This window comes from Rhamphochromis longiceps, linkage group LG6, assembly GCF_057381845.1.
Source record: "Rhamphochromis longiceps isolate RC_006_pf linkage group LG6, R_longiceps_female_GT1.1, whole genome shotgun sequence".
NCBI classification, from domain to species: domain Eukaryota; kingdom Metazoa; phylum Chordata; class Actinopteri; order Cichliformes; family Cichlidae; genus Rhamphochromis; species Rhamphochromis longiceps.
The window spans coordinates 21,276,981-21,302,000 of NC_140562.1; the positions used below are offsets into that span (position 1 = coordinate 21,276,981).

The following is a 25,020-nucleotide window of genomic DNA, read 5'->3' on the forward strand; positions in this document are numbered from 1 at the left end:
GCACCAATGACTCTTACATGACTGTATCATACTGCAGTATGATACAGCGGCTATAACTGACATTTTTATATCAGATTTCATTTTCCACGCAGAGCTGAAGGAGGTTGGTCGTAATAAACCCACTTAGATAATTAGCCTGATTAGCATAAAGAAATAACAAACAAACCACCCTGCCCGTCTCCAAGGCTCAAAAACACACGTCTAAAATTCAGTAATTAACGTGTTTGTCGGTTTTGTTTGATCCGCACACAAAAAGTAATCTGAAAAATAAAAGTTAACATCATTAGAGAGCTGCTGGAGCACTTACCCAAGCTCCAGCGATTTCCTAAAGCACTGTATCTGACTTTCAAATGCAGTTACAGTGTTCAGATCCAGTGGCAGCGTAAACACAGCTAATTCAGGAAAATTAAAAATATCTCATTTAGGATATTAAACTGATGTGACCAGATAAGCAACAGAGGTAAACATCTTTAAAACTTTAAAGTCAGACTAATAGGAGGCTTTGAGTTTAACATTTAAACAAGGCAAGTGGTTCCACTTGGTTTCAGTGTAAAGCTGAGCTAATTGTCTCTTGCAATAAGAATAGTATGTAAGTAATTGCAAATAGTAAAAATGTGTTCTTACTGCTTCCTATAAATGCCACTAATGTCTGAAACTGTTGTCTGTTTGAATAGATGTAGATATAGGATATAGGTTACGCCTAATTCTGAACATCATTTATGGGCTTTTTGTTTAAAATCTAATCAAAAATAAATCTAATTGCCAAAAGTGGATTGGTAAAGATATATACTCCTAAATATCTCACATAACATTGACGACAGTGATGTATTAGCATAGACGAGCCTAGACGTTTCCGATTCTCACCCAGATGGCGTTTGTGGTTCTGATCATTCATTAACGCATCTAAATGAATCAGAGTGTATTCGGATGTGCGGCTTTGCATGCTGGGTTTGGATGTGGAGTCATATGGCATTATTTGGCTGTCATCATGATTTCATCTGGCTGAGCTTGAGCTTGACAGATCACCGTCTGTCCAAACAAGAGCAGAGTCGGTGAGAGAATTATTTATGAGTTACAGTAGCCTATGTCGAAACCACGAGACTAGTAGAAGGAGAACATGAGGAGTGATGCAGATGGCTGCGCTGTGCATTACTGAAACGACATCAAAATGATTTTAAAGGGCAAATATTAAGCCTTTTGTCATTTTCCATCAGTTAAAATGATGGATGCTCATATTAAATATGGTCAGTGTTTAAAAGAATAATGTCAGTGTATTTGCTAGTAAAGCTAGTGTTTCAGACTGCTCTGAACACACTACTTCACACAGTTATTTCTACTCTTGGGCCTGCTGATGTCAATAAGAGGGGGTTTCCTTAATATGGTCCTTTCAGGGTCCACCTAAACCTGTTTGCAAGGGGCAGCCAATCAGAATGCAGTTGGCTTAAATGGGGAGTAGTTAAAGTGTCTTGTTTGCAACAGAGTAAATAGTGAAAAGCTACTGCCCTATAGTCCAAGAATTATAAATGTGGAGTTGGAAATTAACATAATAGTCTCTCTTTAAATCCATAGCAGACACAGCCTTTCACACTCTTTCTGTGCGTTTGCTCTTTGAATCAGTGGAGAATCACAGTGCCTGAAGGTGAAACGGTCCAACTGACATTCACCTCTTTTGACCTGGTCCCTGAAGCCTGTGGAGACTTTGTTCAGGTCTATGATTACAACCAGGCCAGCCCTCAGTTAGCAGGTAAGCATGGCACAAATTACAAACAAAATCCACAGTTCTTCTTTACATACCAAAATGTTTTCACTCATCAGTAGAGTTTACATCAAAGCTGGATATGTGACTAAGAGGAAAACGGGATGTGTTAAAATGTCAGAATAGACTGTGGGCTTTGTTCAACATTAACAATGACAACTTTGTAGGGCCATGAATAAAAGATGAGCTCAATTAAAAGTTTGAGAAGCTGTACAATGGGCCAAGTTTCTCGAGTCTATTTTAATCTTAATGAATTTAAATCTGTCTCCATCTGACTTCACTTCTCAAGCAACACGTAGCAGCTACTAATGTCAAAGCTGTTGTTCTTACACAAGGCTGCGTAAGTGTCTATCGCCTTGTCACAGACGTGTAATCCATCACAGGTAAATTATGTGGCGGAACCATGCCGAAGCCGCTGGAAATCAGCAGCAACACGATGGTGGTCCGCTTCAAATCTGACAACAGTCTGACTTCAAAAGGATTCAGTGCAACGTACACAAAGTCCAGCCTTCCTCCTGTTGTTGTCACCACCACCATGACCGCACCCACCACACAAACCCCTCCACCTGCCACAACTTCAGGTAAGCACCTTCTCCAAAGCCTGAACCCCCCCCCCCCATGTTAAAAGATTTTAACATTAGCAAAACAAGAAGGAAGTATTACCAAGTGCTGGTTTCGCTACAGGACCTGGTGGCCCAGAAATCCTTGATGGACGTAAAGGAGTTCTTCAGTCATCAGGTTTCCCAAATCCATATCCTGCCCATTTAAATAATTCCTGGGAGATATCTGTGTCCAAAGGATTCCTGGTTAAGCTACAGATCACTGACTTGGCCATCACAGGAGAGACTGGAATGTGCAAGGAGGACAAACTGATCATCTCAGACAAATACAGCACTCTAGGTGAGCCATTACTTCTATTTTGTTCTTGCATTGTCTTGGTTGACTACATGCTGCATGCTTTTTTTTTTTTTTTTTTGCAATTTAGCTCGGTTGACCTGTGAGAGAAGCACATGAATGTGAGGCCGTTGGCTTGTGTTTATTGCAGCCGCTCTGCTGCGTCTGTAAATCTGTTGATTAGGAGTTGGGTCGCACAGAGCACAGCAAACTATAAATTACCTCTCATTATTCACTTCAGGGGCTGCAGTGAGGCTGATACAACTTTATCTATTGCTCAGTACTCAAGGACTAAAGCACTGAGATGCACTCTTTCCGTGAAACACTCACAGATAAGCAAATTGTGTTTTAGTGGGGCATACTTTTAGATTAGGGCATATGTTTCTGTGCACAAAACACAAAGGAAAAGTAACAATAAGAAATATGACAAAAGTCCTTGTGTTCTTTACGCCCAAAAGCAGGATGTTGTGAAAGATTCATTAACTTCTAAGATAATTTCAAGGAGGACTGTATCAAAATACTGTTTTTTTGACTGCTCTTCAGCATTTCACTTTCTTGCTATTTTCTAATGGTCACAAATTAGTATAATTCGTATATTAGTATATTTATGTTTAAGTGTTAAAAAAAATGACTCCGTATCCTAGATCCCACTGGGAATAAACTCACTTTCAAATGATTACACCAGGGGTGGCCAACTCCAGGCCTCGAGGGCTGGTGTCCTGCAGGTTTTAGATGTGTCCTTGATCCAACACAGCTGATTCAAATGGCTAAATGACCTCCTCGTCATGTCCTGAAGTTCCCCAGAGGCCTGGTAACAAACTAATCATGTGATTCAGGTGTGTTGACCCCGGGTGATAGAGGAGAACAGCCTCCTTCCCTCATCACTGAAGATGGGTTGTAGATGGGTTTTCCAGCATGACAATGACCCAAATCAGATCGCAAAGGCAACAAAGGAGTGGCTAAAGAAGAAGCACATTAAGGACATGGAGTGGTCTACCCAGAGCTCAGTCCTATAGAAATTCTTGTCTTAACAAGTGGCAGTCAAGAAAGCTAAAGGATTTAGAACAGAGATGTTTGCAAACCTGGTGAAAGATTACAATAAATGCCTTACCACTGTGCTTTTCAACAAGGATTATTAAACCTCACAGTAGTGAGTCATGTTGTGCTTGGGATTCAAATAATTCCACTCAATGACACGCAAATCAATTAATAACTTTTGGTTATTCTGTCTCCCTTCATAAAAATGAAATTACAATCAAAAGTAGAGCCTTTTCGTTTGTTTATAAGTGAGTAATGTCACTAATTCAGCAGGGGATCAAATAATTATTTTTCTCTCTGTAAAGTTCTCCAAATTCTGATTAGCTCATGTAGTCCATATGAAGTACCTTTGGTTTAAGGATAAAGTGTCTAGTGTGCATTGTTCATAAGTCATCGTGCTCACAATATGTATCTATGGAATTGCAGAGTAATTAACACAACGTCCTCCACACCATGCATCATGTTAGCGGCACATCATGCGGTCCTGAGATTTTCATTCACAGCCATCAGTAGGGTTGTTAGAGAATGATCTCAAACAGATGCCTTGTTGATTGCAAAGGTCAGAGAAGAACAACACGACAGGTTTCAGGTAATAAAAAGACTCTGAAAGCTCATCAGTGGACTACAGAAGCATACGACAGCGGAAGGTGAGAAAAACATTGCCAGGCCTGATTAGTTAATTTCTGCTGTGATATTCAGCTGGTGGTGTCAGATTTTCATTCTGAATTATGTCATGAGTTCAGGCTCGTGGTGATATACTCTTGGCACACTTCGTCCCTCATTGACCATGCCTCTGTGTGACCACTGTATATGGATCTCTTAATAACACGCCGTGTCACAAAGCACATACCATCTTGGACTGGATTCTTGCATGCGATTCACTTGACTCAGATGGCCTCCGCAGTTACTAGCTGAACAACAGCAAGCGCATGGTTCTGTCATGTCAATATGGCAGTCCATATTATATTTAGTGAGCTTGAGAAAACAAGTCTCCCCCTCCATCTCACTCAGCACTGGAGCGCCTCAGGGCTCTGTTTTAGGCCCCCTGCTGTAATCACTGTACACTTATGACTGTGTAGCCACATCAGACACCACCTCCATTGTCAAGTTTGCTGACGACACTGCTGTTGTGGGCCTGATCTCCGACAACACCGAGACGGCCTACCTGGAGGAGATTAGGAACCTGGAGACCTGGTGCCAGGAGAATAACCTCCTCCTAAACGTCAGCTAAGGAGCTGATCGTGGACTTCACTACAAAGCAGGTGAGGAATTACAAGCCCCTCATCATCAGTGGCACGCCAGTGGAGAGAGTGGACAGTTTCCGATACCTGGGTGTCCACATCACTCAGGACCTGTCATGGTCCTGTCACATCAACACCCTGGTTAAGTAAGCCCGTCAGCGTCTCTTCTTCCTCAGAAGACTTAGAGACTTCCATCTGCCACTGAAGGTGCTCAAGAACTTTTACTCCTGCACCATCGAGAGCGTCCTGACGACAAACATCTGCACCTGGTTCAGGAACAGCACCAAGCAGGACAGACGAGATCTGCAAAGAGTGGTGCGCTCAGCCGAACGCATCATTCAATCAGAGCTCCCTGACCTGCTGTCCATCTACACCAAGCGGTGCAAGTCCAAAGCTAGGAAGATTATGATGGACCTCTCCCATCCCAACAATGGACTCTTCTCACTGTTGAGGTCTGGGAAGCGCTTCCGCTCCCTTAAGGCCAAAACAGAGAGAATGAGGAGGAGCTTCTTCCACCAGGCTATTCGGGCCCTGAACCAGGTGTAGGACTGGACTCTCCCACACACATCACACGCACTCTGGTTTTTCTTCATGCATACTTCCTATAATTTATAATCTCTTTCTGCTATTTGCACATATTTTACTGTAAATTTCTAAGTTAAATCTGTAAATTTTGTATAACCTGTAAATTTGTAAATACTGTAAAACCACTGTCATTTAATGGTTGGGCATTGCATTGCACAGCCACAAGCATTTCACCTCATGTGATACTGTGTATGGTTGTGTGCGTGACAAATAAAATTTGAATTTGTCCTGTAATCCAAGTCAGATGTTCCTAATAATGTGGCATGTGTATCTGCCAATATGTATGCTGATTTTTTGAACTTAGTGAAGGGTTCGTCTTAATTTGCAACATGTTTTACTCATTAGAAGTTGATGTTACTGTCTCTCTCTCTCCTCTGCTTTGTTTCATTCTCTCATACCTTCCCTTTTTCCTCTGTCCTTCCTCTCGCTGATCCAGGTACACACTGTGGCTACATCCTTCCCCCAGTGGTGGTCAGCGCCAGTGACACGATATCTGTGACCTTCCAGTCTGACAGTCGCCTCACAGACCGCGGATTCTCTGCCAAGTGGGAGGCTGTGTACCCTGAGGATATCACAGGTACTGAGCGCTGATGAACACACTCGCAGGAGTGCAAAACACACACGCGAATACACACACACGCAAACACACAGGAGCACCTCCACACCTGAGGCACATAATGCTGTAGCAGTACAGCATCTCATTTAGACAGAACATAAAATTCTTCCTCCTCTGTCACATATTTACAGTGGATATAAAAAGTCTACACTCCCCTGTAAAAATGCCAGGCTTTTGTTATTAAAAATAAATCGTGTCAAGGATTTTTTACACCTTCAGTGTGATCTATAACCCATAAAATTCCATTCAAAAACACATTTATACCTTTTAATCTGTTTAAACTTACAATAGCCTGGTTGCATAAACATTCACAAAGTTAATTAATGCTTGCTTGAAGCACCTCTTGCTTTTTGGGTAGGCGTCTATCACCATGATACATCGCAACTTGGCAATATTTGCCCCCACTCCAAATCTGTCCAAGTACGAGAGTATCTCTTGTGCACGGTCCTCCTCAACTCGTCCCACAGATTTTCACCTGAGTTCAGGTCTGGGTTCTGGCTTTGCTGTTACAAAACTTTAATGTTCTGACAAATGTCTGAAATGGGTTGTAATTCCCTTCACCTTGCATAAAGCTCCGGCTGAAGAAAAAACAGCTCCAAAGCATGATGCTACCACTGCCATGCTTTACTCACGTGCAGTGCTGTTTTTGTGCCTTTTGGAATTAGCGGAGAAATATAGTTGTTGCATAAATAGGGAGAGCTCTATCAAAGCGCAGGAGTGCATAGTGACAAGCATCCAAAGAAAATGATAAAACTCCTTTCTTTATTTTAATCACAGTTATGAAGCTAGAGAAGAATTTGCAGCTGCACATCTGGTGAAGAAAAAGTTAAAGCACAAATCACACAGTGTAAAAATATAACGCTAAAACTCCTGCTGTCTACTTGAATAAAACACATAAAGGTTATCAGCAGGCTTCGGTGCTGTGTCAAAAATGAGTTTGGTAAATATACTGAATTATTAATATGTTTTAATGGATGTTTTAGCCATCATCATGTAAGCTGTGCAGTGAAGGTGAATGTTTTAAACTGTCCATCATATTAAATTGTTTATGAAAAATGAAAAGTTTAAAATAAATTCAAAATAATCAAAGAAGTTAAAAATGCTTCAAAGTTATACTTAATGCAACGGAGTAAATAGCCAGTTACATTCAATACTATGCTTCATAGTAGGCTCTCGTGCAGTTTTCTATCATTTCCCCTGTCTGTTTCAGAAATCCTGGGTTGTGGCTTTTCTTCAAAGGAGGAAACCGGAGTTATCAAGTCCCAGGACTGGCCCATGAATTACAAGGCCAACACCGAGTGCATGTGGAACATCAAGGTGCCTTCGGGGAAAAAAATCACGCTGACATTCACCCATTTTGACCTCGAAGCAAAAGATGCCCTAACGTCCACATGCTATGATAACATAATGGTCTATGACATCAATGGTCTGACTTCTGCACTGATTCAAAGCTATGGTAAGCAGGTTTTTACAGCTGCCAATGTCTGTTCCCCAAATAATTTGTACCTGCAGAGCGAAAGTAACTGAAAGTCCTGCTTTGGTTAATTGAAGAAGCTTTTTTGTGTCACTTTGGAACTGTGGACAAACTTTTTTGTCATCAATCCTTTCAGGTCAGTTTTGTGGAACTACGCTGCCTGATCCCATCCAGACAAACGGCAACAGGCTGCTGATTCGTTTCCATACAGACTTGCTTACTGAAGCTAAAGGTTTCAGGGCCTATTGGACAACAAACCCCAGCCTGCCTGCTCCAACTGAGCCACCTGTTCAGCCCAATCCCTGGGACAACATCATCATAGGTGGAGTATCTGCTCCAGCCCCACACAGTTTATTACAAGCACCTAGACTGCATAGGTGAAGCTGCATCGATCCACACTTTTCTACGAAAATAAATCAACTGATCTGTGTTGAACTCATAAACAATATGTTTATTCCCATCAGTTATACAAGGCCTGTTGTGGTGCACTGTTTTAGATTTCCAGTTCGCTAGGTTCAGGTTCACATTTGTTCCCTGTAGCATTAGACAGCTCAAAGGTCTTTCAATAGAATACAGTGTCGACTGTGTGCGCAAAGAAGCATTTCTTTGCTAATAAATTAGCAATGAAAACCTTAAAAGGCAGTAATATATCAGATGTCACGTTGTCAGCGTGTCACACTGAATCCAAGTGGCAAAACAATAAATTAGTGCGCTGCATTTAACATCGCTGTTAAACACTGCTGCAAGTACTGAAACAGTCAGGCAGCATTTGCCATAATTAGGGACAGTGGAGCTCTGCACGGATTGAAATAAAGGACCTGCAATTTGTCACAGCACGGCTTCAATACCTGCAGCTATTTTATAAAATCGATCACTCTGTTTAGTATTTCTTAATCTTAACTAACACACTTTCAGCTGGGCAGTAGTTCCCACTAGCCAATTAAACTGACCCCCAGATAAGAGTTTAGCACAGCTGTTGCACAGACACATTTCACACATTCATCTGATTCATGATTTCTGCTTACTCTTTCTTCACACCCTCTTTACTGTCTCCCAGATGTGCAGTACAGCAAGGTGATTTGATGTGCCGACTTTTCCTACTAACTTGCCGGTTGTCACCTGATTTCCATTCTCAAATTGCCAATGAGCCCCAGGTGGCGCAGGGCCCTGCCAAACCGATAGCTGAAAATAGTTTTATAGATGGGCTCCACTGCCTAGGAGATTTTACTCATTCAGGCTCATGCAGGGTCGCCCTGTGAATAGAATGACGCAAGTAAAATGAGTACAAAGGAAGAAAATGTGTGATAAGAGTGACTGGGACAGTTTAGTGGGAAGTCTGTAGATTAATAAATTTATATCTTCACGCATGTCCATGTTGTGACATCAATTAGCTGAATTTTGCCGCAGGAGCATCGTATTATTTTTGAATGAAGATAAAGACATTGCAGTATGTGTGCATATTACTAAAAGCCAGAATCATTAGGACACACCACACAGTTTAAACCTGATACAACTGGAAAATTATTTTTAAAAAAACACAAGTCTGTTAGCTGCTGATACGTGTCGTCTATTCAGGCTTTATTTACACAGGCACAGATTTGTTTGTGTAGCCTGTACAGTGCACAAACAAATCATTTCTCGAGAGACTCTGTACATGTGGGTGTTTGCCTTTCCAGACTGGCCAAGCACATGTGGGAAACCAGCCATTCCTCCTGCTGTTGTGTCACGTATTGTGAATGGAGAGCCAGCCACACCGCACTCCTGGCCCTGGCAAGTGTCCATGCAGGTGAGAATCTCCATGTGCCAATGAGGAAAATTCACAGAAAGATGAAAACAAACTGCATCGAAAAGCCTCACGAGTACATAACCTGTGCAGTTACAGTTTCCTCACAATATGATATCAGTGTCCTTTTCTGTATCCTATATTAATTTTCTGATTGACTGTACAGATCTGAACCCAATGCTGTTCATCACATTTAATCATCATCATCATCATCATCATCATCCTGTTTAGTGAGTTTCTTCTCTGCTTGTTTCAGGTCTGGCCGACCAGTCAGCCAGAACCCACATTCTCCCATACCTGCGGTGGTACTCTTATTCATAAGAACTGGGTACTTACAGCAGCCCACTGCTTTATAAGGTACATGTTCAGTTCCCTCATCAATAAATACATGTACTATTTCTAGTAATGTGTTCCAAAAAAAGTTTTTCAAGTCAGTTACAAAGAAATGACATTTAAGTCTGGCTTTTATTGGCTTTTATTTCTGCAAAAGTTTTCCTAAACTTCCTAGAAGCCCATTTGTGTAATCTCAGGAGGCAGTTATCTCTGTGTGTGTGTGTGTGTGTGTGTGTGTGTGTGTGTGTGTGTGTGTGTGTGTGTGTGTGTGTGTGTGTGTGTGTGTGTGTGTGTGTGTGTGTGTGTGTGTGCACTGTTACCTCGGGCTTATTACAGTGTGGGAACAATGCCTTGTTAGAAATGCCTCAACGCTTTGGCTAATAGGCTACAGTGTTCTTTAGAAATAGAGGCGCTGGTGCACCATGGAGCCTTTCGAGTATACATATATATGATAGATACATTTTTGTGGAACTAGAAATCCCACAATCCAAACAGATACAGCTTTATGTCACACAGTGCACTGACAGTGACAGGTACAGTGTAAAGCATTAGCATTAGTTCATCTGCTCATTTCCCACCTAGATACGCTGATGAGCTGGAGCGTTGGCGCATGTGCCTCGGCAAACACAACTTGACCTACACGGAGCCGAGTGAGCGATGCTTCAACATATCTGGTATCTATCGCCACGAGGGCTTCAAGTACCCCACAGTGCCCTCGGTGGAGTTTGACATTGCCTTGGTCAGACTGGATGGAGAGGTGACACCCACTGATGAGATATCATTTGCTTGCCTTCCATCTGAAGAGGAAGCCCTACCTGAGGGAAAGAAGTGCTACGCCACCGGCTGGGGAGATGAAACTGGTGCTGTTTTTGTCTTGTCATGTTCATTAGCAGCCTCTGATAAAATAATTGTAGCCTGATGTTTCAGAGCTGTGTTAAAGTGATATTTATTTACAAAGAACTAGAACTGCATCACCTCAGAATTGTATATTTAGCATGCCCTCTGCTGGATTTAATGTGTAAATCCCTCTTTTTTAATGTTCCTGCGTCAATCTCGAGGCTTCTGTAACAACTGAAATGACTCTGTGTGTTTATCAGGTAATTCAATTAACCCTAAAGCTGCAGAAGCGCTCAACCAGGTCGCCTTGCCTGTGGTGCCTTATGACACCTGTAACAGGATGGATTACTGGTGGTTCCAGGTCAAGACCTCCATGATCTGCTGTGGTTATACACTGCCTGATGAGCTCAAGTCTGTTTGTCAGGTAAAAGAAGAACTATAAGAGGAGCTATATTGCGGCCATAAATTGAGGTTTATCTTAACAGTAAACTGGTCTGGTCGGATAACGCTTAATTTCTGTACAAGAAGATAAGATAAGATAAGATAAGATAAGATAAGATAAGATAAGATAACCTTTATTAGTCCCACACGTGGGAAATTTGTTTTGTCACAGCAGGAAGTGGACAGTGCAAAAGTTATGACGCAAAAATTAGAATACAATAAGAATAAATACAGTACACAACTGTACAGAATAGAATAAAATAATATACTATATACAGTAGAATAAAATAGAATAAAAATATACAATAAGATAAAAATAGAATACGAATGCTATATACAACTGAGTAAAAAGAAAAGAAGGGCTAAAGACTCCATCTGTTGGGCAGGCTGATGTCTTTTGGTCAGCATTGCTGGTGAGATGGTAGCACAGAGAGAAACTGGAAACTACTTAATGGACTGGGGAAGAGGGCCAGCTCTTTCCAGTTCAGTCCCCTAGACTCCATAGATGAGGTGGGTGAGAGGAGGATGATAGCCAAGCTAATGTCCATTACAGACAACACCTCTCACCTCTCAACATCCTCTCACTCAGGATAAATAACTTTGGATTTAACTACTCTTGGTAGTGTGGCTTTGATTTCACTTTCCCTTTCGACTCTTGTCAGGTTCTAACAGGTGAATTTCCCCAGTGTGGGACTAAATAAAGTTATCTTATCTAATCTTTTAAAAGAACAACAAAACCACTTTAGTGTTTTAATGTTCTGCTCTTGACAGGGGGATTCAGGGGGACCCCTGGTTTGCCAGGATAAAATTGGCGATCCATGGGAAGTTCATGGCATAACTAGCTTTGGCCCTATTGGATGCATTATGGATAAGAAGCCTTCTGTGTTTACCCGCTCTTCTGCCTACATCCCGTGGATAACAAATGTCATCCGCCGACACCTCTACAATGAGCACAGTATGAATCCAGCTCTTTAAACATACTTCGTTTCCCCACTGTGACAATATGTGACAAAGTCAAAGTGTAATGCCAGTTTTCTCTCTCTGTCTTCTCTATGTAGCATCAGGCTGTGGGGGACCAAAGGACCTGACTGGTACTGGTGGCACTCTGTCCTCTATGGGTTACCCTGGCACCTACAGCAACACAGCCCAGTGCCAGTGGAACATTCAAGTGCCTGAAGGCAAATTGGTTCACCTCCATTTCCACAATTTCTCTCTGGAGGAGAGTGATTTGTGCCTAAATGACAAAGTCAGACTCTCAGACAAAACAGGAAGTCTGGGTATGTGAGGATCTGCCTTCTTTCCATGTTAGACACCAGCGCAGACATTTCAGCACAGTCAGTGCAGCCTCTTGTTGTTGTGACAGTGATGTAACCAATCATTATAATGTCTAAAGTTTGATCATTTGTGATGTCAGGATAAAACCTAAAATTTGTCAGGCTAAAAAAAATTGAACATCTGCATAGCATGCATGGCAACCAGAAGCCCAAAGTAGACAAATAAATCTCTACCCAAGTAAAAATACCTACAGACCGGTAACAAATAAAAGAAAAACCTTTGACCCCCACAAGGAGCTTTCACTTCCAGAATGGCACTCAGTTATATAACCACCATGTGCTAAAGAACCATGGCATTAAACAGACTGGTACAAGCACCTTATTGAGATAGAATATATACTCAAATAACCCTTTTTTACTGTGTACTAAAGTGCCATTAATCAGTTTGCCAGGCATAGCACTGAACAGATAGTGGTGTCACATGTGATCAGCCCTAAATGTCTCAAACACATATCTGCAGTTTTTGGGGGGAATTTTTATTATGAAATGAACTCCTAGGACAGAGCTTCTAACACATTTTCATATTACCTCAGGTACCCACTGCAGTCACGTGCCTCCTGCAGACATGGTCAGTGATGGGAATACGCTTCACATCAGTTTCTCCTCCAACGACAAAGTGGTTGACTCAGGCTTCACTGCCACCTGGAGGGCAGTGGACGCTACAGAAGGTAAGATAACATAAGACTGCGAGGGAAAATTAAAAAATGTAAAGCTTTAAATATCTAATTTTCATAATATTTTTAAATCTTCTCCTTTCCTCTTTTCAAACTCTATTCCCTTCCCTCCTGTTTCTTCTTGTTGTACTTCAGTTCCATGTGGAGGGACTTTCAGCAGTGATCAGGGTGAAATTACTTCTCCTAACTGGCCTAATGACTACCAAGCCCAGACTGTCTGCACGTGGCGCATCAACGTTCCTTCATCAAGAAGTATTCATGTAGCCTTCACTCACTTTGAGCTGCAAGCTGTAAACCTGTTAGGAAATTGTGTGGACTATGTGGAGGTCATCAATGGTGAAACGATGGCATCACTCGGTGGGTCTCCGAACTTTAAATACCGTCCACAATTTATGTCTCAGGTCACATAACACACAATGGTGGAAAACTGTAATTTATTCTCCTCTATTCTGCAGGTCGATTCTGCGGATTTGCCCCTCCACCCCTCATCAACATCCCTAGTAACACAGTCGTCATCCGCTTCCTTAGTAATGGAGCCAGCCAAGAGAAGGGTTTCCGTGGTTACTGGACTACTGACACCAGTATCTTCCCAACTCTACCACCTCTCCCTAGTAATCCATGGGACAACATCACCATCAGTGAGTGTAGACATACACTGTAAAAAACTGCTATAAAGATACTTTAAAGGTACAGTCAGCCATAGTTTTTTAGGTTATTTAATAAAAAAAAAATACTTTACTCATAGATTTACATTTATTAGTGTGTAATTGCATTTTGCAACAATTAATGCATGGTCATAAATTCTGAAATTATCATTAAAAATACATCGAGGGTTAATTGGTTTGTGGAAGCTACCATGTTGCCCGCCATCTTGAATATAAGGGCTGAGACAGATCGTCATTAAAGCTAATGAGGTATATGTATAGGGTTAGATACTAGCCACATAGTAATACACCACAGTCAGAGAAGAAAGGAACTTGTAGCCCTTTATGTGAAATGGAGGCAAATTTTATTTATATCTTAAGATATGAAGGATCCGAGAATTTATATATATATATAAATATATAAATATATATACATATATATAGTCCAAGAAATATAAGATCCACTTCAAAGAAAGTTTTACCAACAGTATGTAGCATTAGCTAACAAGGGCTAACAGCAGCTAAGCTAAGCTGTTTTTGGCTTTGTTAGTAGCTAACAAAGACAAACAGCAGTGCTTACTGACAGAAAAGTTCTTCAGTATCGCTGTCATTAACAGAATTGAGTTTCACTTTCTTATTTATTTATATCAGACTCTTTTCACAAAGTTTGACAGCCTCATCCAGCGTAAACAAATATGGATTGAATGGCAGCCACTGTAGCTAGGATTATGCACTTGAATTGAGAGTTAACTGCAACCTGAGTTTTTGCAAACTGTAATGTTACATTTGTGATGTTCTTTGCAAATACAGGTAAATTCTGTAAATACTGATACAAATAACAATCTGAACCCACTGAAAATTTCTTCCTAATTTATTTGTGTATTTGACGCAAATATAAATGAACACAAATGTTTCAATCACTAATTTACAAGTTGTAATTTCAGTTTACAGACTAAACATTGTGGTGTTAAGGTTTAGACCTGCAAGGTTTGGCATCACTGAATGAGACTCCTGCCGCTGTCAATCACATCTGCCTAGTTCACCTTCAGAGTGGTTGTTGGTCCAATGTTGAAAACAGCAGCAGTTTTATGCCTGTCTGGCACAAGGAGTAGGAGAATTGTGACACAGCTGATATCCTTTCATAGTTCACCAAAATACAGAGACTGACACAAACCTCTGGGTGTTGGGGTATGCAGTTATATTTCACAGGTAAAAACAGTATAATGGTAACCAAGCTGACAGTATTACACTGTAATGCTTAAATTTACTGTATCTATCTTTTACTGTAAGAAAAACTGATGTTGTAGTTTAAAGAAGCTATGCTACTGGGTTTTTTTCTCATTTATTCTTTACTTAAAATATATTTACTGTATGACTGGTATAGATGTTATAATAAATGGTGCACTTTCTTTTCCCAGTCTGGCCAGAAAATTGTGGAAACCCAGAGGTGAAACCTAGCACAGCCACTGTGAGAGTTGTAAATGGTGTAGAAGCGATCCCCCACTCCTGGCCCTGGCAAGTCTCTATGCAGGTACTGTCAGCTCCTGTTCTGCATGACAGTCAGTGACAGAGCAGATCTTTTCTTCTATAAATATTCATGTCTCTCTTTTTAGGCTTCACCGTTCTCTCCTATACCTTATATGCATGGCTGTGGAGGCTCTTTGATTCATGAAGAATGGATCCTGACTGCTGCTCACTGTTTCATGTTGTAAGATATAACTACAAAACTATCTAAATTATAGGAATTTAAATAGCACAGTTTTTGAAAGTGATTATACCTGATAAATCTGAAGTTACAATTCATCAAATGAAAGTGTAAAGAAATGGGAGATATCACCTGAATCTGTATCTTCCCTCAGCTTTATAGCTCTCGTTATAATGAGTTTAACCCTTACATACAGTTATGTGTGCTTTGTTCATACAAAAGCTAAAGTTAGGAACTAGCTGGAGTAATCAGTGCGGATCAATGACTGTAGAAATCAGACGAAACTGTAGAGACCTTTTAGATTCAATCATTAGTAAAGTCAGCCAAAGCTAAAAGAGAAGCTGAAGAAAAAATAAAAACCTGTTCTGTCTCCTTCACATTTATCTTTCACTTGATTTCCAGCCCACTGAATGTACCCTCCTTCTGGCGCATGTGCCTGGGGAAGCACCACATGAACTCCTCCATGGACATTCCCTCAGCTGAGGAATGCTACAAGGTGGATACCATCATTCGCCACAAAGGATTTGTCTACGAGCAGGATCCCAATGACATCACCAACGACATAGCCCTGGTTCACTTGGCCAAACCTGTCAATATGACAAAAGAGATCAGCCCCATCTGCTTGCCGAAACCTGGGGTCGTGATGCCTGCTGGGACGCCGTGCTTTGTCACCGGCTGGGGAGACGAGAAGGGTAAAAACAGTCATGCATTTCCAACCTTCCTTCGGTCTGTACTTGTACTATAAAATTAGGAACATCCTGTCTCAGTGATGCTAAGAAACTAGTAGGGGTGCAACGATACACAAAATTCACAGTTCGGTTCGATACTTTGGTGTCACGGTTCGATAGTTTTTCGATACAAAAAAAATGTTCATGCCTTTTTAATTTGTCATTTATTAAAATTATAAATATATATTTTAACTCAAAAGTACAGTTTTTAAATTTAATGTTGCTGAAACAAAAATAATTAAAAAAATAAATATATCTCAGGGCTCTCAAAATTTCAAAATCCCTGGTAGCCCTTCGGGCAGGGACTCTTCAGTTTTTGGTAGCCAAAAATAAATGTAAGTAGCCCGAATAAAAAAGAGAGCAATTTTTTTGATTGATGTTTTGTTTCCTGTTTTGTTTCCTTTACAATATTATACATTAAAGTATAATATTGTAAAGGAAACAAAACATTAATCAAAAAATTGTTGAAAAACAAATTACAACATTGTATAAAAATTACAATCATCAACTCAAATACTTGGTTCTAATTGAACAGAAATTTCTATGAACTTGTAAGAACTGTGTAGGACATGAATCAGTCTGTGTCAGATCCTGAATTTGAAATTTCCGCTGAAGTCACGGGTAAGAGACAGTGGAACCAAGATCTAGGCCATTTGCTTTTTGAAGTTTGCAAAGACTGCTAAATTTTGCCAGTGGTAGTTCACTCTTTGCAACATAGTACGCTGTTCTAAACAGATTTTTCAGGTTTATTTTTAGTATGTTATTTGCAATTGGTGTTTGTTCTGGGAAAGATATTGCAGACTGAGCAATAATGCATTTCTTGCATTTCTCATGGGTTCTAATGGGGGCCTTTCTTAAAATGACTGGTCCCAGTAACAAAGGCGCTTGTCGACTCAGAAATCGAGAGAAAACCAACAACACACCCGGCAGAACATTGTTATTTACACGGGTGCACATAAGTGGTCCGCATGTGCGCATTCGCTGTCAAAATAAAAGACTCGCACCAGATAAGAAGTTGCAACGCGCGTTTGCGTATCTGATTGAGGAATCACTCATCTTTGGAAAAGAGAGTTTATTACAGAGAAATGGCTCTTTCCAAAATAAAAGCTATACTATACGCTTCTTCTGGGCTATATTCTCAGCAGCATATTGTAGCGGGCCAGGGCTGTTCGGGGTTCTGTTTGTACAGTTATGTTTTGTTTATGTTGCCATAGTGACGGGTGACGCCCTCTCGCTGCGACGGTGTGTCCTTCCGGGGTCAGAGGGCGCCCTGTGTGTTGTTGTTGTTGTTGTTGCTGTTGCTGTGCGGTTGCCGCGCTGAGCAGTTAGCTAGCGGCAGTGTTCTTCTGCAGATGTCAATAAACGGCTGTGCTCCCTGGCTAGCTCACGGGAAGCAAGACCAAACGACACCTCCGTCTCCTCGTTGTCTGAGCTCGCCACATTGGTGTCAGAAGTGGGATGATGGTGGCACCCCATGTTCTGACCCGAGTGACTTGGTGCGCCAAAAGAAGGCACCTGGACATTTGCAAAGTGAAAGCAAAAAACAAGCGCAAATTCAAACGCGATTTCAATATGTCACATATTGACAGTGGCTCACCGATGCCAATGACATAATTACCCAGCTACATTTCCGAAAGAATGCAAAAGCATTGACATATATTTTTTCCTTCCTATGATAGCCCGACGGGCAGGGCTGAGATAGATTTTGGTAGCCCGACTGGAAAAATCGCTAGCCCCGGGACGTCGGGCTAGCGATTTTGCGAGCCCTGTGTTACAGGTATGGCCCTTTAAGGATGAAGCCTGATGGGAAATGTATTCGGGATGTGTGTAGCGGGACTGCCTGGTGTATGTGTGAAGAGAGAGAGCGGAGAAGGGGAAAAAGTAACGGTTAGCTACAGAAGAGACGAAAAGAAAATAAATAAAAGGAATATAATAACTCCCTCGACAGCCAGAGTTGTGTCGGCGATGCTCGCTGTGAGTAAATTGTTTCAGCCACTGTACGCGGTGTTCGTGCCTTAGAGAAGAAATAAAGTTCGGTGAAGCAGTTTCCTATGCCTCCTTCTATCTTTTTGCTAGCGGAGTTGACCTGTATAGTAAGCTGTTGCCGGCTACGAGTCAGTTACGGAACCTTCAAGTAACTGCCAGAGGTTTCCTTACTACGGTTCGGGGCCGCGGATCTGGCGCGGTAACACCTGTATCTGATTGAGGAAACACTCATCTTTGGAAAAGAGAGTTTATTACAGAGAAATGGCTCTTTCCAAAATAAAAGCTATACTATACGCTTCTTCTGGGCTATATTCTCAGCAGCATATTGTAGCGGGCCAGGGCTGTTCGGGGTTCTGTTTGTACAGTTATGTTTTGTTTATGTTGCCATAGTGACGGGTGACGCCCTCTCGCTGCGACGGTGTGTCCTTCCGGGGTCAGAGGGCGCCCTGTGTGTTGTTGTTGTTGCTGTTGCTGTGCGGTTGCCGCGCTGAGCAGTTAGCTAGCGGCAGTGTTCTTCTGCAGATGTCAATAAACGGCTGTGCTCCCTGGCTAGCTCACGGGAAGCAAGACCAAACGACACCTCCGTCTCCTCGTTGTCTGAGCTCGCCACATTGGTGTCAGAAGTGGGATGATGGTGGCACCCCATGTTCTGACCCGAGTGACTTGGTGCGCCAAAAGAAGGCACCTGGACATTTGCAAAGTGAAAGCAAAAAACAAGCGCAAATTCAAACGCGATTTCAATATGTCACATATTGACAGTGGCTCACCGATGCCAATGACATAATTACCCAGCTACATTTCCGAAAGAATGCAAAAGCATTGACATATATTTTTTCCTTCCTATGATAGCCCGACGGGCAGGGCTGAGATAGATTTTGGTAGCCCGACTGAAAAAATCGCTAGCCCCGGGACGTCGGGCTAGCGATTTTGCGAGCCCTGTGTTACAGGTATGGCCCTTTAAGGATGAAGCCTGATGGGAAATGTATTCGGGATGTGTGTAGCGGGACTGCCTGGTGTATGTGTGAAGAGAGAGAGCGGAGAAGGGGAAAAAGTAACGGTTAGCTACAGAAGAGACGAAAAGAAAATAAATAAAAGGAATATAATAACTCCCTCGACAGCCAGAGTTGTGTCGGCGATGCTCGCTGTGAGTAAACTGTTTCAGCCACTGTACGCGGTGTTCGTGCCTTAGAGAAGAAATAAAGTTCGGTGAAGCAGTTTCCTATGCCTCCTTCTATCTTTTTGCTAGCGGAGTTGACCTGTATAGTAAGCTGTTGCCGGCTACGAGTCAGTTACGGAACCTTCAAGTAACTGCCAGAGGTTTCCTTACTACGGTTCGGGGCCGCGGATCTGGCGCGGTAACACCTGTATCTGATTGAGGAAACACTCATCTTTGGAAAAGAGAGTTTATTACAGAGAAATGGCTCTTTCCAAAATAAAAGCTATACTATACGCTTCTTCTGGGCTATATTCTCAGCAGCATATTGTAGCGGGCCAGGGCTGTTCGGGGTTCTGTTTGTACAGTTATGTTTTGTTTATGTTGCCATAGTGACGGGTGACGCCCTCTCGCTGCGACGGTGTGTCCTTCCGGGGTCAGAGGGCGCCCTGTGTGTTGTTGTTGTTGTTGTTGCTGTGCGGTTGCCGCGCTGAGCAGTTAGCTAGCGGCAGTGTTCTTCTGCAGATGTCAATAAACGGCTGTGCTCCCTGGCTAGCTCACGGGAAGCAAGACCAAACGACACCTCCGTCTCCTCGTTGTCTGAGCTCGCCACATTGGTGTCAGAAGTGGGATGATGGTGGCACCCAATGTTCTGACCCGAGTGACTTTTCCCCCGCCGGTCGTGACCGGCCGGTGCGCCAAAAGAAGGCACCTGGACATTTGCAGGACTTTGTGTGGGGTAATGGGGTCGTCGGGGATGACTGACCCCTTAGGTGGGGGCTATGTAGCGGGTCAGGGCTGTTCGGGGTTCTGTTTCAATTCAATTCAATTCAATTCAATTCAATCTTTATTGGCAGACTACATGTCCATATAAAAAAGACAAGAAAGACACACACACAACTCCCCCCCCCCCCCCCCCCCTCACACACACACACACACACACACAACACAAGGTATACCATTAAATATATATATGTATATAAATAAGTATATAAAGCATTTGTAAAAATATAAAACCATAATATACATAAAACACAATTACTTAAAATAAATCAATAAATACACAAACACTTTAACCAGTGCTTTCTGAGACTGGATGAGTAACGGGAACCACTCACTGTCGGATCTGTAAGTGCTAAAATTATACTGTTACTCGAACCATCCAGTCGTTCTCTAAAACTGAACATTAACTTTCTTAAAAGTGCTTTAAAAGTCCAGACACCCACAGCTACAAACATCTGACTGGCACTACCACTTCTAGGTATCCTGCAAAGGATTCTCATCGCATCATTATATGCAACATGCAGCTTCTGCATGCTACATTGTTTGTAGGATGACCACAAGGGGGCAGTATATAGCGGTGTGCAATACGCTTTAAACAAAGCCACTTTAACTGGAAGTGAACAAAAGCTGAATTTGCGTGCAATAGTATTTGCCTGCACATAGAGCTTACATCGTTGTCTGTATATGTCATCATCATCATTCATTTGCTCAGTAATAAAGTGACCGAGGTATTTCACCTTTTTATGAACTTCAAGAGTTTTTTGTGCCAGTTTAAACAAAGGGAAATTTAGCTGTTTATCCTGCTTGGTTCTACATATCAAAACAGCACTTTTAGCAGCATTGTACTCAATGTCATATTGCACACCATATTCAGTACAGACATTAAGAAGATCCTGTAACCCAGCACTGCTTGGACTAAAAACAACCAGGTCATCTGCATACATAAGATGATTTATCAGTGCTTCACCTAATATACACCCAGTGTTACAGGCTCTCAGCTGTATGGACAAATCATCGACATATAAATTAAATAAAATTGGAGACAAAATCCCACCCTGTCTGACACCATTGCTGACACCAAAGGGGGCAGAAATACTGCTTCCCCATTTAACCTGCATGTTCTGATGAGCGTACCAGTAAGAGAGAATCCTCACGATGTATTGAGGAACTCCCCGTGTCTTCAATTTATCAATTTATTATTGTACAGTTGTGTTTTGTTTATGTTGCCATAGTGACGGGTGACGCCTTCTCGCTGCGACGGTGTGTCCTTCCGGGGTCAGAGGGCGCTCTGTGTGTTGTTGTTGCTGTGCGCTGAGCAGTTAGTAGTGATGGCCAAATGAAGCTTTCCGAAGCACTGAAGCTTGTATTGAAAAACGGTTCATTACTCGAAGCTTTTCAACACAGTCCTCTCCGGTGACATCTGGTGGTGAAAATTTTGAAGAGCAGCTTGAATCTGCAAAATAAAACGGACTGCTCAATCATCGCTGCTCACTCAAGAGTGGAGTTCTCTCTGATATTGGGCCACCGTTCCGTTGCTTTGAACATGTAATTGGTTTTGTTTTCTCGATTGGGGGGCTGAAAAAAATGTAATGCGTATTTGCGTAATACATTTTGATCAATAAACTTTCCCTATTTAAACATGCACTATGGTGTGGCCTTTCTTTGCTCATAACTCCTTGATGTTGGTAAATACAATAAGTGAGCAATATATATAATATACATATGAGAATGCACAGCACATTATGGAGTATGCCCCTGCTGTGAAGTCCTGCCTCCATCTACTTGTCGTTTAATCACTGGACAGCTGGACAGGTTCATACAAAATATTAGATGAGGCCAATTGTCCTATACATATTTTTGACCTAGGGGTGGGATTGATTGTGAACTGGAAAGGGAAAATGCTTAGGGAGCTGAGTACGGCTGCATCGTCACTGATTTGTAGAATCATTTTTGATTCGATACAGGATCCGATTCAATTTGATTGGAATCTGGAAAGTTTTGCCTCAGTCAGAAATATTACAATTCTGATCATTTAACAGTATATATCTATAATTTCGTATCTATTAAAAGAAAGCTGACACATGTGAGACTTAATTAGAGATGTAAACAGAGAGTTATGAAACCTGCAGCTGCAGAAGCCAGCGGAAAAAAAAGAGGCAAACACAGCGCGGACCCGACGACGCACCAAAATCTGACTCTGACGCGTCGGGTCCGCGCTCTGTGTTCACGTTTGTATGCAGAATCCGTAAACCTGCTCGCAGTTACTGTTTTAGCTGTATGGTGTTTGACGACATGTTGTGAGGTTTAACCTGAGATGCTGGCGTTTCAGGCATAATAACGTTAATTTACAAATCGACACGGGATTTTAATGAATCAATATCACTTTATTCAATTTAGCATGGATTGTAATCAGAAAGGCGATAATCAAAACCCACCCCTAATCAAGAACTTGCAAAGTAAAAACATGCTCTATGTCAGGTAGCCCTTTTGTTATTTACATTTAAAAAGAGGATTAGTGTTACTGTGCGCTGGCTGAGTCTGTTTCTTTTCTTAGAAATAGTTTCTCCTGCCCTGGAGAAAATCCACTTGCATGGAACAGAAGAGGCTGTGGAGTGCAGGAACTACACTGCAAGCTGGTAGATATGCAGGTATTCCTGGGTCCTGCAGACTATCACCTAAAAACAATAAACAAAATGATTTTCTAAACTGTGTAGCAATGTAATGTACGTATAGTGTCAAATACATTGTTGTAGTCTTCATTAGCTTTAATTCACATGGAAGTGTTCCTGAAGTCATATGCTGTAATGATATTTACATTATGAAAACATGATTTTGGACATTTCAAGTTTTTCACTTCGGCAGATAAAATGAATTGAGCAAAATCAACTCAAAATATTCCCACACGCCAGAACGTCCTCTCTTCCTCGCTGGCTCCATATCTGTCAGTGGAATGATCACCTCTTCGCTCTCTGTCACCATCAACACACTCCACGAATCCCGTGGATGATTCACTTCCTTATATCCGTTTGAATCAGGTACCGAAGCAGTTACGTGCGTAATGAAGCTTCGGACGTCACTGGTCACGTGACGTTTGCCAAACGAAGCAAGCCTCGACACAGTGCTTCTGAACCAGTGTGTTGTTTTTTTCGACACACGCTCCGGAGCGTCAGCTTCAAGCGGGCCATCACTAGCAGTTAGCTAGCTGCAGTGTTCTTCTGCAGATGTCAATAAACGGCTGTGCTCCCTGGCTAGCTCACGGGAAGCAAGACCAAACGATACCTCCGTCTCCTCCTTGTCTGAGCTCGCCACAATATTAAACATATCAAGTCCCCATAAGGAGAATCATGTTAGCAACAGCAGCTGTTAAAAGATAGGAACAGCGCCTTCAGGTCCGGAAGCAGGGAGAGCTACAGCAGGGCTAGAGCCAACCTGAAAAAAGGCATTATGAAGGCCAAGGCGGACTATAGGAAGAAGATCGAGAACCACCTGGAGAGTAAGAACAGCCGGCTGGTGTGGCAGGGTGTCCAGCAGCTGACAAACTACAAGTCCAAATCAGGTATGGCTGAAGGTGACACAGCATTGGCAGAGGAGCTGAACATCTTCTTCACACGCTTTGAGGTCACTGCACCCTATGCCTCAGAGGAACAGCTACACCATACAGCCCACAGCAGCAGTACCATCATCATTCTGGAGGAGCATGAAGTGAGGCGCACCCTGCGGGCTGTTAACCCGAGGAAGGCAGCCGGCCCAGATGGTGTACCAGGACGTGTGCTGAGAGACTGCGCAGACCAGCTTGCCTATATTTTCACCAGGATTTTTAACCAATCCCTTGAACAGTCAAACGTCCCACCCTGCCTCAAGACCTCCACCATAATACCCTTGCCCAAGAAACCTCATATCTCTAGCCTAAATGACTATAGACCAGTGGCACTAACCCCGGTGGTGATGAAGTGCTTTGAGAAACTTGTGCGTTACCACATCACAGCAGCCCTACCCAGCAGCCTTGACCCACACCAGTTTGCCTACAGAGCAAACCGATCGACAGAGGACGCCATAGCAACAGCACTCAATGTAGCATTAACACATCTGGAGAGGCAAGGAAGCTATGTGCGTATGCTCTTTGTGGATTATAGCTCGGCATTTAATACCATTCTTCCATACAAACTGGACGCCAAGCTAAAAGACCTAGGGCTTCCTCACAGCACCTGTAAGTGGATCAATAGCTTCCTCACCGACCGCAGACAGAGAGTGAGAGTGGGACGTTACACATCTCCAGCCCTAAATCTAAGCACTGGGTCGCCACAGGGCTGCGTGCTTAGTCCACTGCTCTACTCGCTTTATACACACGACTGCACCCCCGCCCACCAGAGCAACACCATTGTAAAGTTCGCAGATGACACTACTGTGGTGGGGCTCATATCTGGGGGAGATGAGTCTGCCTACAGAGATGAGGTGGAGCGGCTGTCTTCATGGTGCAAGGATAACAACCTTCTCCTAAACACGAAAAAGACCAAAGAACTCATAATTGACTACAGAAGACACGAGACAGAAATCCAACCACTAATCATCAGCGACGACTATGTGGAGAGGGTGGCAGACTTCCGCTTCTTGGGAGTCAGCATAGAGGGAAACCTATCCTGGAGTGTGAATACCTCTGAGCTACTGAAAAAGACACAACAGAGACTGTACTTTCTGAGAGTGCTTAGGAAGAACAACATCACACAGAGACTGCTGGTGTCTTTCTACAGAGCCTCCATCGAAAGCATACTAACGTACTGCATAGGCATATGGTACGCTAGCTGCACAGTGGCTCAGAGGAAAGCACTCCAGGGAGTAATCAACGCTGCCCAAAGGACAATCGGCTGCCCTCTCCTCAAACTGAAAGACCTACACAGTTCCCGCTGCCTCAAAAGAGCCCATAACATCATAAAGGACACCTCACACCCTGGACACTCCATGTTCGAACTGCTGCCTTCAGGTAAACGGTATAGAACAACATACACAAGGACTAACAG

At 42.5% G+C, this 25,020-nt stretch overlaps 1 protein-coding gene across 1 annotated transcript in view; it reads left to right on the plus strand.

The window, feature by feature from the left end:
- The window catches only part of LOC146667908 (ovochymase-2), a 34,364-nt gene that overhangs the window by 6,509 nt on the left and 2,835 nt on the right, over positions 1 to 25,020 (plus strand). The window contains exons 6-23 of the mRNA XM_085408813.1: positions 1,618 to 1,744; positions 2,140 to 2,337; positions 2,441 to 2,656; positions 5,951 to 6,091; positions 7,341 to 7,586; positions 7,741 to 7,926; positions 9,281 to 9,390; positions 9,644 to 9,744; positions 10,303 to 10,580; positions 10,818 to 10,981; positions 11,770 to 11,953; positions 12,057 to 12,275; positions 12,866 to 13,000; positions 13,142 to 13,363; positions 13,462 to 13,644; positions 15,069 to 15,181; positions 15,264 to 15,358; positions 15,758 to 16,047. Of these exons, the coding sequence (XP_085264939.1) occupies positions 1,618 to 1,744; positions 2,140 to 2,337; positions 2,441 to 2,656; positions 5,951 to 6,091; positions 7,341 to 7,586; positions 7,741 to 7,926; positions 9,281 to 9,390; positions 9,644 to 9,744; positions 10,303 to 10,580; positions 10,818 to 10,981; positions 11,770 to 11,953; positions 12,057 to 12,275; positions 12,866 to 13,000; positions 13,142 to 13,363; positions 13,462 to 13,644; positions 15,069 to 15,181; positions 15,264 to 15,358; positions 15,758 to 16,047 (3,208 nt within the window). The remainder of the gene's footprint in view (positions 1 to 1,617; positions 1,745 to 2,139; positions 2,338 to 2,440; positions 2,657 to 5,950; positions 6,092 to 7,340; positions 7,587 to 7,740; positions 7,927 to 9,280; positions 9,391 to 9,643; positions 9,745 to 10,302; positions 10,581 to 10,817; positions 10,982 to 11,769; positions 11,954 to 12,056; positions 12,276 to 12,865; positions 13,001 to 13,141; positions 13,364 to 13,461; positions 13,645 to 15,068; positions 15,182 to 15,263; positions 15,359 to 15,757; positions 16,048 to 25,020) is intronic.